The 15,000-nt window shown below is 38.4% G+C and overlaps 1 protein-coding gene across 1 annotated transcript in view; it reads right to left on the bottom strand.

Annotated features, from left to right (window-relative positions):
• Positions 1-15,000, bottom strand: part of LOC122356635 (calcium-activated potassium channel subunit alpha-1-like) — a 159,468-nt gene that overhangs the window by 76,923 nt on the left and 67,545 nt on the right. Inside the window, exon 2 of the mRNA XM_043255571.1 lies at positions 623-787. Coding sequence (XP_043111506.1) covers positions 623-787 — 165 coding nt within the window. The remainder of the gene's footprint in view (positions 1-622; positions 788-15,000) is intronic.

The following is a 15,000-nucleotide window of genomic DNA, read 5'->3' as shown; positions in this document are numbered from 1 at the left end:
GCACTAAAAAGAGAAACACTAGACTGGACTGGTCTACCGAGAGCCCTGCTTCCTCAATCCGGTCATGTACAACAGCCACCCCATCTGAAAGATGAGATGCAGAACGGAAGAATAATATTCAAGTCAAAGTAAATGAAGGACATGCTACCGGAGTGTGAGGTTAAAGCTTTCAGAAAAGCAGACCGCTTAGAGTATAAAACCGCAGAGCAAAAAGGATTTCGTCCATAATTTGTTAAAGGTCGTAAAATTAGGACTGCTCTCATTTGCATAAAGTTCCCAAAGTAAATGATCTTCATTATGTGGTAAATTGACTCAATTGTTCATAGTTAATTGACCTGTCCGTGTCTAGCACAGCGAGAGCTGCGATGACGAGCGCCACCCACACTAGTCACTGTTCAGTATTACTGCACTCCCAAAAGCCCTTTATTGCGTGAGGCATGCTAATGAGACAGTATTTAACAAAACACCCATACATCATCTGGGTGTACTCTTGACCTCTAGGCTTGACGGACTAAAAAACAAATGAATGAGGACCGTATGCTCCGAATGTGATCGTGAAGGGATGCACAGTGTGTGGGTATCTGGTGATTTTAGGGTGGACGCACGAGTGTAGCAGTCTTACCAGTACTCTGCCGGTAAGGGTCTGTGCTGAGATCATGACCCCCGCCCAGTCTTTGACTGAGGTCATCCAGCCCACCTCGCTGGCTGGGGCTTCATCTTTATCACTCAGGCTCTTCGGTGGGCCATCAGCCTGACTGTTCATAGGGTTATTCACCTTCTGTGCCTCCTGGGAAAAATAAAAAGCACATACACAACAAAGTAAGCAACAGGACACTCGCAAACATGCTGTTAAATTTACTTTTGAAGTCAATCAATCCTACAAACGATATATAAAATATTTCCAATGCATTTGTAAGAATTTTGATGGTTTTACAAAATGTAACCCATATTGGCAAAATGAATCAGAATGTGCACAACTCATAATCTGACAAAATATAGAGACTAGGACTGGATATGGAGTTCGATACTTTTCGGTATAGACCAAATTGCCTCGATACCATAGAGCATCAAAAAAAGTCATTTGATGCCAAATTTCAAACTAAGGGGTTAATTTCACCAACGTCAGTTAGCCAAAAAGCCTGCAGCACTAGCCAGGGTGTTTGACTAGAAGTGACACAGCACAGATTGAACATGTATGGAGCAGTCTGCTCTCTATAGCTCTCTAGGGAATACTAGTCAAGTCGAACACATACTTTGGGAAGACAAATAACCCAAATGCAGGATGAAACAGTGCGGGTTGTTTGGGTTCCCAACAGAAAACACCTAGTTTCCAGCAGGTTACACTCAGATATATGGCCCATATGTAAAGAGGTAGTGTGAGAGCATCCCAACACCCTTGAAAGGCTACATCAGTGGTGCATTTTTGTTTCACATCTGGCATTTCCACTGCTTTTCAGAAAGATCTTTGTCAATGAGGCTGCTATGCGACCGGGCGACAGTGTTCCATGACCATTCATCATAAGAAAAATAAAGATTGTGCACTCGAAGGGCTTACAATCAATTGAGCGTTTGGAAACTTTCAAATTGCTATCAAATCATGTAATTTTTAAAAGAATTTATTTCTACACCAAGTCCTTTATATGCATTTAGAACACTTAACATTGTAAACTTCATTCAGATTAAAACCATCTTTGTGCAGTTATGGCTATACGACTGAAAAATGTTTTTGAGAAAACCTTGTTAGAAGCGTATTTCAAAATGGATCTGAAAACGTTAAATAGAACTCAAAGGCTGTAAAAAATTTTTAACTATACCCAGTCCTAATAGACACTTCATTTTTCAGATTACCCAGCTTTAATAGGCCAGGACACTTGCAGATTAAAAAAAAAAAAAAAAAACAACTAAATAGTGGTTAAAAAGCTTAATCCAGAAGCGCAAACAGACAACATATATTTGTTGTGTTATGATTAAATTAGTCATTTATGTAAGCTTCAGGATGGGTAAAACAATGCTAGTTTTGGAAACTTTGGAGTTCGGGTGTCAGAAACTGCATTCATAACACACTATTTTGCCTGTTTCTGCCAGCTTGACTCATGCTATAGTTTGACAGGCTGAGACCTACATCACGTTAGACATCAAACCCGGCTGTCAAGTTTCTGACAGCTGAGAGAACCTAGGATGAAGCAGCGAGGAGAGTGTTTTTGAGGCCCAGTAAAAGAGCATCTCTCAGACTGCCTGACGTACACAACGCGGCTGGCGGTGTGTAGGCGAGGCAGGACAGCTATGATTCACAGGCTCAGGGAGTCGCTGTGGGATTCTGGGGTTACATCCGCAGGGCTAGGCAACACTTCACAGTCAGGTGGGTGGATGAAAATACAGCCATCGTGCGCTCTGTGGTGCGGCCTGATGCTTTAGAAGCTGCGCTGGAGGAATCGCTCATATTCAACCGCAGGGTTGGCAGGGAACTAATGCACTTGAGCTATGATGCATAAATAACAGCAGGTAATACTCTAATTTCTGCACAACAGTCTTTTGAACATCTCTGTCTGCTCGGTGGGATCATGTGCTGGAACAGAATATCAGTATGATGTAAAAAGCTGTCTGTTTGGCAACAAAACAAAGATTCTTATTCAGTTTACCCCAATGAAAACGGATCAGAGACGATGATATAGCTAGTTTATGATGGACTGATGTGCAAGGCAAATTAACTGATATTTGGCTTTCTCTAAATAGGACAAATCACCTCTTCACGGTGTAAACTCAAAAATATACAGACAACCCTGTGAACACATAATAAACAGCTTCTGTTCTCGATGTATAAATTGTCAGTCGAGTCCCAGGGCATGAAATTTTCACTTTATGTGTTTTTTTAATAGTAGTGGCACATTAATCGAGTTCCCCTAGCCTACCTATGGACCCCAGTGGTTAGAAATGGATATACAATAATATGATTATGTACAAATCAGTTTGTTGTTTTACACACATGCACAGACATTATTTCATAAATGACATAGTTGTGAGATGCAATAAAACTTTAGACGCACCCAAAACAACAAAAGACATTACTATTTCTTATAAGAAAATGTTCTTATAAGGTCTTATAAGAAGTGTAAGCATTTTTGATGATTGTTTCTGTCCAGTCCACTTTTATAGTGTTTCCCCACAACTATAATAGTTTTTCCATCAGGCAGAAACGCCTGGTATACAATCATATTTCTAATTTGAGGCTGTATCACGTCGGCTTTGTTTTGAAAGAGCGCCTCAGTCTTCCCTTTGTCTTGCATTCAGCTAGAACTAACACAATTGTGGCGTCGTTAAATTTGATTGGCCTGTTGTGTCACTGATAAAAACATGCTAATCAGAAGAGAGGCTCATGAATAGAAATTAGACCCGTTTTGACAGAGCTCCTAAGAAAAGAGCTGTAAAAACAAATGTATATACTATACCACATATAATATATACCACTAGTGTGTGTGTGTGTGTGTGTGTGTGTGTGTGTGTGTGTGTGTATATACCACTAATATACCACTGCGTCCTAATAACACATGATAAAGATATCTTTTCCATGTTAATCAGAGTTTCTGTCTTAACTAGACGTAGTGAAACCACACGCAAAATTTGTAAATGTAGAAAATATTTTCTATTTCTATTTTTCTATGAACAACAACATACAAACTATATGACAGTAGATAATTTCAGGTGATTATGTGCTTTATTCTAAGTTTGTTCAATATGACTTCATATATCATATTGTTTGACTGTCGAATCTGAAAGCCGATAGGGTAGATGGCGTGCGTATGGGTCGTGAAGGCTTCTGGGAAATGTAGAGCCAAGGAAACAATGTTTCCTTACTTTTGCAAAGGAAAACGTCCTCCAAGGCCAAGGGTCTCCTCTTGGCATATATATCATAATTGTACATTTCAAATTTCTTTTATAAAGCCTCGTTTTGTGCTTCTATTTCATTTCTCTCTATGCACTCATCACTAAAAAGCACTGCATACATTGGGCCAACCGCCTATTGGCTTTCAGAAATCGACAGTCAGCAGAAGTGACAGAAAAGTGTTTCTTATGCTTGAAATGGGGATAAACTCATGGATTCACTGCAGGAGGCCTTTATTCACCCCCCAGAGCTGTATGAGGGACATTTTATTACAAATATGAGCACTAAATGTCACATCTTCTGAACTGTTCAAATGTAACGGTCACTGTGGACCACTGAAAGGCTTGGAAGATCAAAAACATTGTTTATTAGAACTCAGACTGGATTCTTCTGAAAGAAGTCACCTACAACTAGAATGCTTCCAACGTGAGTAAAAGGCAGGTAATTTGAATTTTTGGGTGAACTATACCCTTTAATAATGTTAAAAAAAGTTTAATATTTATGAATTGGATTATAAAGTTCTCAATTTCGTTGAGACAACAGTGCACTCTGGAGAGAACTCACCCACACATGCTTCTAAATGGATGTGATATTTGATTATGTTGTGTCTAGTCTAATTGCTTGTCACAATATGTGTATTGAGTACTTCTTAAAAAAATACATACATAGGCTACATCATTTTGAAATTGCCAGATATAACCACAGTATCATATGTCGTCTTCAAATTTATTTTTGAGAGAAGTATTACTTTAATGGATTGGGCATTATTTTGTGCTATAAACACATGTAATGTCCATTTCATTTATCTTTGGCGCCTGAGGTGCCCCCATGCAAAAATTCACATATGCATTACAGAAGAAACAAAATTCACGATGCTCCAGGATATTACAGCCACTAGAAGGCAAGCCTGCAACCTTTACCTAAAAATGCGTAACAGCTAATGCTAATTGGACAGCACAGGAGAAGATCAACAGAGGCCTTTTTATTTTGAATGGATGTTAATGGAATAGAGGCTTTTTAGATTTACACTGAAAAAAATTGTTTTATAAGAGTCACTTTTTGAGATAAGCGGGTTTCAGGTTACAGCACTCTATTCCATATCTGTAAGCGGCAAATAAGAGTTGAAAAAATCTCACTAAAATTGAATAGCGTCAAGACTTTATTGTGACTGGTTATAAAGGCACATGTGATCCAAGCTAGTCGTTATGCTTTCTCAATATTAATACAGACTCATCTACCTATAGAGACAGAGCCCATTTAAGCCACCTGACACCTAGAAGAAAAAAAAAAAAAAAAAAAAAAAAAAAATTTTCTTATTTTTCTTATTTTCATCAACTATTATTTTTCTGTTGCTTGTTTTGAAAACTGCACATGGAAAGAGGCATTTATTTATTTCTTTGTATTTTTTTCTGAGTAGTTTAGAGTGACAACTTATATCAGCATCCTTTAAGGTCGAAAATTCATTACACCACACATAAAGCCAGATTAGCTGAAGACTAAATTAATGATTAGAACTTCTTATAATATATTTTAAGATATAAGTAGTTATTTGAAATTTCAATATTACAAAAATCTTAGTGTTTTTATCTTAGTTTTTGGCTTTTTGCTGTACAATTAATCTAATGGTAAGCATACATTTTACAAATCTTTCCAAGTAGATGATATGATATGATATATATATATATATATATATATATATATATATATATATATATATATATATATATATATTTTAGCCATTTATTGAATGCCATTGGTTTTTACACAAAGCAAAAAGTCTGTTAATGTGTTCTCTCTGACCACAGAGCACTTGAACAAGGCATAATTACACCTTAAGAAGCAGGATGTAGGTACGTCTGACAAAGTGTCTTTCAAAACAGTTTTTAAGAAGTCTTAAATGACAGAGATGTCTAAGATTCAGTCTACAGGACTGGCCTGGCTGTGGGTGTTAGGTCAGACTCGAAGACGTGAACACATCCCTGGAGGAAGTATATCACTCTGGTGCTGCCACAGAGGATGCCAAGCTGTGATGGAAAGATATATGGAACTAACGAGAGCCTCAGGAGCAGAGAAACACTTCTGTCAACAAGTGGGAAGAAGAAAAACACACACGTATTAGTGATATAAAACTAAACTCCAGGATAAATGAAAACCACTGAGCATTAATGATATATTTGCTCACTACAGGCTCGTTTGTTACAGGTGCTTCTAGCAGAAAGCATCAAGGAGAATGGAACGGAAAGTCAATTTTGGATCGTGAGTATAGATAAAACCATGAGCGGATAAAAACAGAGGTGCGAGTGCCATCCCAGGACAGATATGTAGTCTGTATTCAGGGTGTGTCATCCAGTGAGGTAGTAAAGGCCATATATCAGTGACCGGCATGAAGGCTTTTGAAGAGACTGGCACCACAGGAGATCCAGACACGACCATCTGGCTCCAGACGGCTCCAGAAGTTGACCACCGGCCCAGGCATACTGAGCAAAGGTTACAGACAGCCCATAAATTGACCTTGCGGTTAAAGCTATTGAACAGTGACTGAAAAACTACTACATTAATTACGATTGAAAACGAAAACTTATCATCTAATTCACCTAATATCATATACAGACTAAATGCATGGCGTTTCAAAAATATATACATTTTCCTTAAGAGTAGCATAAAAAAAAAAAATCACTATTTATTTTCATTTCTTCGCTTGCAAAAGAGTTTATGTTGAATACTGCACTTTCTGTGAAATGAAATTATGCAAATGTAAAAAAATAAAAATAAAAAAAGCATGACTGGCACAGTGGGGCACTTTGCGTTCCCAAACGCATGTTAAACTCACACATACATTAGGTTTGCTGTGAGATTCTGATAACATTAACTACTCACGCTATTCAGTTTGGCTGACAGATGCTTTGCCAAAGCAACGGCACGCTAAAGCATAACGCAAATTTTTGGGTATTTATGAGTAATGTAAAATGTTTTTGGTTCATTATAAAACAGTTCGAGGAAGCCAAAGCATAGGTAATTAATGGAAAACACTGGTTAAAGTAGAATGAGATGAAGTCTATTTCTTCATGTTTGCTTTCAACATTGCCACACGGCAATTCTGCTGAAACTGAATTATGACCCATAATGATTTGCCAACAAGGCAGCCGGTGTTTCAATAATTTGATTTGTCAAATAACGGTATCGGGTAAACTAGTGCTAAAACGCGTGCTTGCTGTGCGGCAGATCAGATTTCTGTGTCATTCATGGGAACTTAACCTTCAATCCACAGTCGCTGCGGGAATAGGTCAACAAAGGTGCGCTCCGCCTGTCCGTCACACTCCAAAATATATCCCCCATCTCCTCAAGCCTCTTCTGTCACATCGCACACATGCTTGAACCTGTCACTTGATGTAAATACTGTAGTTGGTGTGCTGTGCCCACAGCGCAGTACACTCAGATCGGGTTTCGTTCTGATCGGATATCACCATGTGCTCATGCCTGGCCTGGAAAGTAAATCTTTGAGTGTGTTAGCAAAGCCGCTCAAGATCTGAATCTATCGAGTTAATGAGAGCTATTCAGGGAAATGAAAATAAAATCATTTCCAGGCACCTGTGACGATCATTTCAAATCAAACATGAATACATTTAAATCCACTATTTTGACTAAAAGGGGTGATTTTAATTATTGTCATTGATTACAAACCAACAACAACAATAATAACAGCCAATTATTTTGACTCAGTGTACGATAAATCATTTGCATAAATGTAAACAAGCCGTCGTTTACACACATTACACACATCTCAATGAGGCCGTTTCATTTTGGGCTTGTTAGCCACTCTTGGGCAATCACGCCGAACACTCAACAAAACAAACTGGCAAGAAGTTAAATCATCATTTACTGCCCGAACCTGTACGCCAACACCACCAAAAATCTCATTTCTCCAGCACCACATGCGAGTGAAAAGTGTGGAGGCATGGGCCGGCTCTTCATGTGGGTAAAACCATGAATTATACATAAGGTCTCAAAACTGATGGCTGTGCAGATCCAGGCAGACAATGTAAACAGAAACAACTTCTTACTTCATTTGAGCGCTCTATGCGAGTAAGGAAGAAAAGGGGCTGTGGAACAGTGAGCCATGGGATACTCCATCAGCCTTTTTTTTTACCTGTGATGTCAAAGCCTGAGCTGAGCTTCATTGGGCAAATCCAGCCCTCTTCGCAATGCAAACAGACAGAAGGCCTGAAGCGGACTAGGGCTGAGCAGTCATTACAATGAATTTAGACTGACCTTGTTCCCCTGACCTCAACATTTGTTTTTTTCTGTTTGTTTGTTTTCCCCTAACAATCTGTTATAGGCCAGACAGGGCATGAGAGTTCAACTAATTAAGAGTTTCACTGCCATTTTTGTGCCTAGCAGGGTTTTGTATCTTTGAATGGTATATATGGACAGATACTGATGGATAAATAGATCCTTTTTCTTTCTTTCTAACCATATTCAAACCCATATCCACCTACCTACCTACCTACCTACCTACCTACCACACATGTAACCCTCTATTTATATCCATGTATCTCTATCTATCAATATACACATCGATATCTAATCAATCATATTCATATATACACATTATGCATCAATATCCATCCATCTGCCTTCTATTTATATGCAAGCAAACAAAATGGACACATTTCTTTAGTAAATGTAATTAACTAGAAATGAAATGTATTGCGCATTTGACAGCTGAAACAGGGTTGACTGTGATATGCACTTGGGAGTTTCAGTAATAATGAATGGCATAGAGCAGGTCATGTGACCAAGGCTGATCTAACACGACTTGGCTTTAGCGCAGCTGTTCCTGCGACTTCCATTTGCATCACTGGGGAAAACTGTACTCCATAGCGAGTGTTATTTTTAGCTTCACCCAGGAGCCAAAAAAAAAAAAAAAGTGAATCTGAACATGCTCTGTTTCCCGTTTGCTATTTAAATATCAGTACAGTCAACAAATATCACAGGGTGACCATTTCAGTGTTACAACACCATCAAAAAGATCCTCAAAAATAAACATAGCTTACATGCAAAGCAGCAGCGAGAGTTGCAGACCTAAAATCACTTACTTGGCCTGCTTATCTAATTTCAAAACGACTCCAACTAATCGGAAGGTGTCTGAGAATGTGCCATGCTCTTACAAGTGCTATACAGAGAGATACATTTGCCAATTTAAAAATTGGGGATTGTACTAAAAACTCAATTGCACACAGAATTACACTGTACTAATCTATAAGGCATTCTTAAATCAATTCCAGATTGATAGATCTCGCCAGTAATCAGCACCAAATATTCTGGGTCTGCGACCAGACCTATGAGGTAAAGGAGACCCTGAGAGCAATCAGCACCTACAAGCACTGCTTCAAGATGCGAGCAAGACCATGATACACTGACTGACACAACCAGGTCACCTCATGCTGAAACCACTTTGTCTAAATGGAAACTCTATAGAGAGAGTGATGGAAAATGAAAAGGCTGAAAACAGGTCTTCCAGAGCTACACCTTCAAGCAAGTCATTGTCGTCACAGACAATAGGCACAAATACAGTTTGATAAGAGATGGGGACATCATAAACAACAGTAACATCAAGCTCATCATAAGCTCAAGGAATAATAATCAATTCGGAAAATAGCTTTAGCATCCTCTGATAGTCTTAAATCAGAGCAAGAACCTAATTATAAATGAAAGGAAACCACATATTAATAATTTTTTTTTTTGTCCTAAACCTAAAATCTGATTGGTTAAGAATGAATGTTGCTCCCACGAACAATAAGGACGCTGATCCAAGACCATGTCCTACATGGATAAATCACATTAAGCGTGATGCCATAGAGGATCTTCAAGAGAGCAGATAAATTACAAAATAAAGGGAAAATATGCATCCATTATTTTTCTGTGAGCTTCTCCGTTAAGGCAGAATCTTAACCTTCGCTTCTGCCTGATTCAGGTTTGGAGCTTAAAGCAGGGATGCCATGGGCCTGATTTGAGGATTACACAGGTATGAGGCAACATAATCTATGCCTCTGGTTGGACGTGCCAGACTATTTATATTATTATTATTCAAGAGCACCTTATCTCATTTCACACTCACACCAGGTCAGTAAAATAACACATCTAGTGTGAAACATGAAGCCTCAGCATGGTACAAATCCCTGCCTAACCACAAGATATTATTAATGAACATAACCCCTTCATTGTTACACGTGTTTCCATTTAGACTAAGGACATGAGTGGACGCTTCTAAATGGATAAATCAATTACAATGTGACAGAACGTGAAAGGTTTGGGGTCACCATTGACTTCATAGTAATTTTTTTGTATTAAAATGTAAAATATTAAAATTTATATTTGTAAAAGGTATACTATCAACAATAAAAATACATTTACGACAATAAAACATCAGCTGATGTGTTGTGTTGCTGTGTTGTACATTATGGCACGACTGCGCTCATTTCATAGTCCCCACCAACAAGGGGATAAGGAAAGATCACTTTGATTTGGAAAACGCCCGTGAACCGCTCAATACACGATACGCCAGAAATGGAGGAACAAACTAAAATGTCTTCTGCAAAAAGTTCCCGTGGATATTTTCTAAACTAAATTTTTAGAAGTTTTTTTAAATTTGGGGCAACAACATCACCAAATATGTATGAGGGAAAATCACCAGCACGCTTAAACACTTGATTTAAAATAATCTTTCTAATCTATTCAAAAATGTTGTGTTTGCCCGTTATATATTTTTTTTTTTTTGGATCCTTTAATTAGTCATTTCTTAATTTTATAACCCCATACATGTTAATGCAATTGAAAATAAAACAAGTTATATAACCTCATTATAAACACAATATAATAAATCAACTTCAATAGTCAATAGACAATTAGGTTACTTTTTGTATTTGATGGGGCGGCGAGGACCTGAATAATAGGTAGGAGGTCGCTGGGCCAAGGTTGAGAACCACTGTTCTAAAGCATTTATATAACTATGATTAGAACACTGGCAGATGGCATCTACAAAGCAGCAGAAAGCAGCCCTTAAACTGGTAGTTTCTGAATTCAACAAATATTCAGGAGAACAACTGAAGTCTGCAAAAGCTTTTAACACAACTGTATTCGGGAAGCGCCTGCCGACTTGCATTACAGCACAAGAACTCTGAAACAGGCCGCTGACCCGGGAGCATCATTCTCTCATATCTCACCTAAAACATAGAGGCCAAGCGCTGAGGACGTGCTGCCTGTGCATTAGTGCTACTCTGCAGAGCATCCAGGCCGCATGTACTACTGTTCTCAGCGTGATTCATAACAGTGTCCCGATGATACATGATTATCAGCTCCCAGTGCTCTCAGATAAAGACACATCCTCCCATGAATAGTGCGGTTTCCCAAGAAGTCAGGATTGGATCGCTGCTTCAACGATGATCGCTGATAATAAACATGTACCAGTCAGCATATAAAAGTCTGTTGTCTTGGTCCATGTGGTGAGATCCCCTGCTGGAGCATCTGTGGTGGAATAATTGAGACTGGAGGGGCTTTGAGAATCTGACCTTGTTTTCCGATGCGTTTTACCTGCCGGCAGCGAGGCAGCTAGGAATATGGCGGGATCCAGTGAACAAGGAAGGCGTAACGAGAGACTTGAGCTCCGTGGCTTGAAGGAGGAAAGACCTCTCCTAAACCTTAAAAATATCCCATCAGTCGATGTGATGTCACTGAAGGTGAAACAAGAGCTTGTATGGTGCAGCGAGACAATCTGTGTCCAGATCTGACGTAGCTGGATAAAACAAAGTGAAGTCACCCCGCATAACATCAGCACCGTTAGAATTGAATTTACTTCCACTCACAACACTGATGTATTGGTTCAATTACTGTCCTCGTTAGGAGCTAATACACTTTGCTCCTTTAAGAAAACACTGCCTTAAATAGCAAGCAATAAAGTCTTCACCAGTTATCTCCCAATAAACCAATAATCAGGTCATTCAATTTCTGTTCACAACAGGAAGAAACTCCTTCACAGACACACAACATGCAGTACATCTGTATGATAAAAGAAGACCAGTTCAAACCAGTAAAGTAAAATGAATTCAAGTGAACAGACAGTTCATCCTCAAGGACAGAACACATGTAGTAATTTATTTATTTTAATACATAATAAAGTGTGGCGCTGCATACAAACATTTCTACCATATTTGAGTACATTTAGCTTACAATCATTTAACAGATGGTTTTATCAGCCTTACAAAACAAGAAAACACACAAGCAATTAATCATACAGAAGCCAACAATATTAGCGCGGCATGAGTTTCAGGAGTAAAGCCAGAGCAGTACAAAAGCTACAGCAGACGTGTAACTCTGTATATTTCGTATTTATTTACAAGTCGTATATTTTTTCATTGTATTAAAAGTTGATTAAGTGCATTTATAAATATAAATACTTCGAATCCATTCAATAGTGTTCTGTATTTATTGGCTGGGCTATGATATTTTGGAAGTGTGAAGCTTATGGACAGAATAAGTGATCATAAAAAACAAAACAAAAAAAAACAAAAAAACAGAACAGAACAGAACAGAATATCACAGAATTTATTTGCAATTTAGAAGAACAAATCAAAGTGTCACTAGTACTAATGAAAAAATGTTCAAATAAAAAAAATTGTTCACTTATTGTTAGTTATTTATTTCTTTCTTTTTTAACTAGTAAAACAACACAGAAAAAGTATAACAAGTAGTCATGTGTGGATTGCAGTCATAAAATATTTGGGTTAATAAAAAGAATTATACTGTGTAACTGACTTTATATATATATATATATATATACATATAGTCGTGGGTGGATGAAGAAATAAATTATGCAAATATTAACTTCATGTTCTACAGAATGAGCGTAATTTTAAATATATTTTTCCATCAGGCAGAATTATATCATTTGTGTTGTGTGCCATGTACGCGTGTGTTTGCTCTGTTTGTGAGGTTGCAGTGACAGAAAGCAGTGACACTCCAGACAAGTTTGAAAATACTAAAGTCCGTGTTAATGCTACTAAGCAGGCTAATATGTCCAAAAGATATTTCTAGACCAATAGATGTTTGTTTTAAAAGCAGCCTATTATCAGCGTATTATGTTAAGGTTTTTGTTATGTTCTCTATGTGCTGCCAACTCACTCCAGGATTGAAGCAACTGGATTTGCTACACCACAAAGGTTTTTAGGATATTTCTGAATCATGGCGCAGCGTGGCTGTGATCAGCTCTACTGGTGGCGTCGAGCCGTGTGCACCACGCCAGGCGTGTGCAGCGATGCACAGATCAAGCGCCACTGAATCCGTTTGCTAAAAATGAACCAAAATCATACCATCATGTAAAACTAAGAATTAGAATATTGTAATGTGATGATTGGCATGTGATTGTGTATGCGATTTCAGGTGGCGTTGCAGCTCATGGGAGTTATTTGTGAAAAATAAAGCAGATTTCAGAGCCTAGGAAAATCTAATATTTACTACCATTTACTAACACATCTCCTGATGTGTCAGTGTTCCTATAATTTGCTTTTGATTTCTCTCTCTGTTCCCTTAACCCATTCATTTTGTAGAGTAACACTTTTGCTTCTGCTGAAGAAGAAAAAGCAGAAGAAACGAGAAAAAACTTTTTCACGAGAAGAGAGCAAGACTCAACAAATGTGTGTGTGTGTGTGCTTGGAGCAGTAATTGATTTCCCATCTCTCGCAGGGGTGAGATTTGTGTCAGGGCTGGTTAGCTCTTCTGCTTATATCAGAGACCTCAGAGAGTGGCCAAATCTCACACCATGGGGAAACTCATATCTGGGATTCAGCTCCTCTATCAGGTTCAGTGAGCACAGCGCTTTGCACGTCACATGACTAGACTGACCTACACTCATCACATATGTGCAGCATTTCATCAGCTGCACATGGGTACCACCACCGATATCACAGCGCGGAAATACTGTTTTTCTTTTCCATTGGATATATTGTGAACAGATTAAAAGTCTAATGTGACGTGTTGTGTTCCCGTCATGAACATTTGAAAAATATGCATCGGTGTTATAATCCAAGTTCAGCGTGAGATGCTTGTGCTGTCAATCGGGCGCAGTGGCTGGTGCTCTCCCCACCAAACACAACAGTCTTTTCCAGCGCTGTCAATCAGAACAGACACATAAAAACCCCTCAAGCAACACGTAATGAGCCTCTCCTCTGATGTCAGTATTGCGCCAATCTGTGCGCGAGCACCTGTAATGAACCAGCAGTCAGGTCAAAAGTGTAACAACAGCTCAAAGCAGGAACTTCTCACTGCCAAAGGAAGCTGACCTGGCACCCGTCTACCATCTGATCGGCTTCTGAGCTGCTCAGCTTTGCAGACAGCTGCCTTTCTCTATGAACAGCATTCAGTAAGCATTATTCTTCTTCTTAGATTTTTAAAGGTAAACGTAAATATATAAGCAGCTCAGTTCATTCTCTTGTAAGATGCTGTGCTGGATTCTCAAGCGTTACTAATCTACGATAATAACCTATTCCGAACTGATTCCACGCTTTAAATATTTAATGAGAAAGCGTAATGGCAGCAAGACGTACTTATCAGTACCGCGGCCATCTGTCCTGCAGGCATGCGTTTTCAGCGGAATGATATGTATTATTTCCAGGTCAACTAGTTAAATTCTTGCCAGATATACACCAACAATCAATTTAGCGGAAGGAACGTCTTCCAGGAGTAAGCAGCATTTATATTTTTGAACTATTTACCAGCAGTTTACCAACATCTGAATCTATTTGAACAAATAAAACATGATCTTGAAATCTCCCAAAATTCACTGTGGGCTTCCACTTGCGTTACAGTGAACAGATACTTACCAGATTTTTTAAAAAGTTATGCGAATACACTGCACCAGCCTTTTGAAAGATAATAAACATAACAGGGTTCGATGCAGCCTCCCATGGCCATTAGGTGCGTAAATCTTTGGATTTAATTAAATTCACTAATCAATTGTCGTCAATTTCATCCAACAGCATTTCTCATTTCAATTCAAAATCATCAATTTCATTTAAAAAAAATAAATTAAATACTTCTCAAATGTATCAAAGGCAAACCATTTAAAT

This window comes from Puntigrus tetrazona, chromosome 13 (assembly GCF_018831695.1).
Source record: "Puntigrus tetrazona isolate hp1 chromosome 13, ASM1883169v1, whole genome shotgun sequence".
NCBI lineage: Eukaryota > Metazoa > Chordata > Actinopteri > Cypriniformes > Cyprinidae > Puntigrus > Puntigrus tetrazona.
Note: the sequence above shows the minus strand (reverse complement) of the source record. Positions and strands in the feature narration are given on the sequence as shown.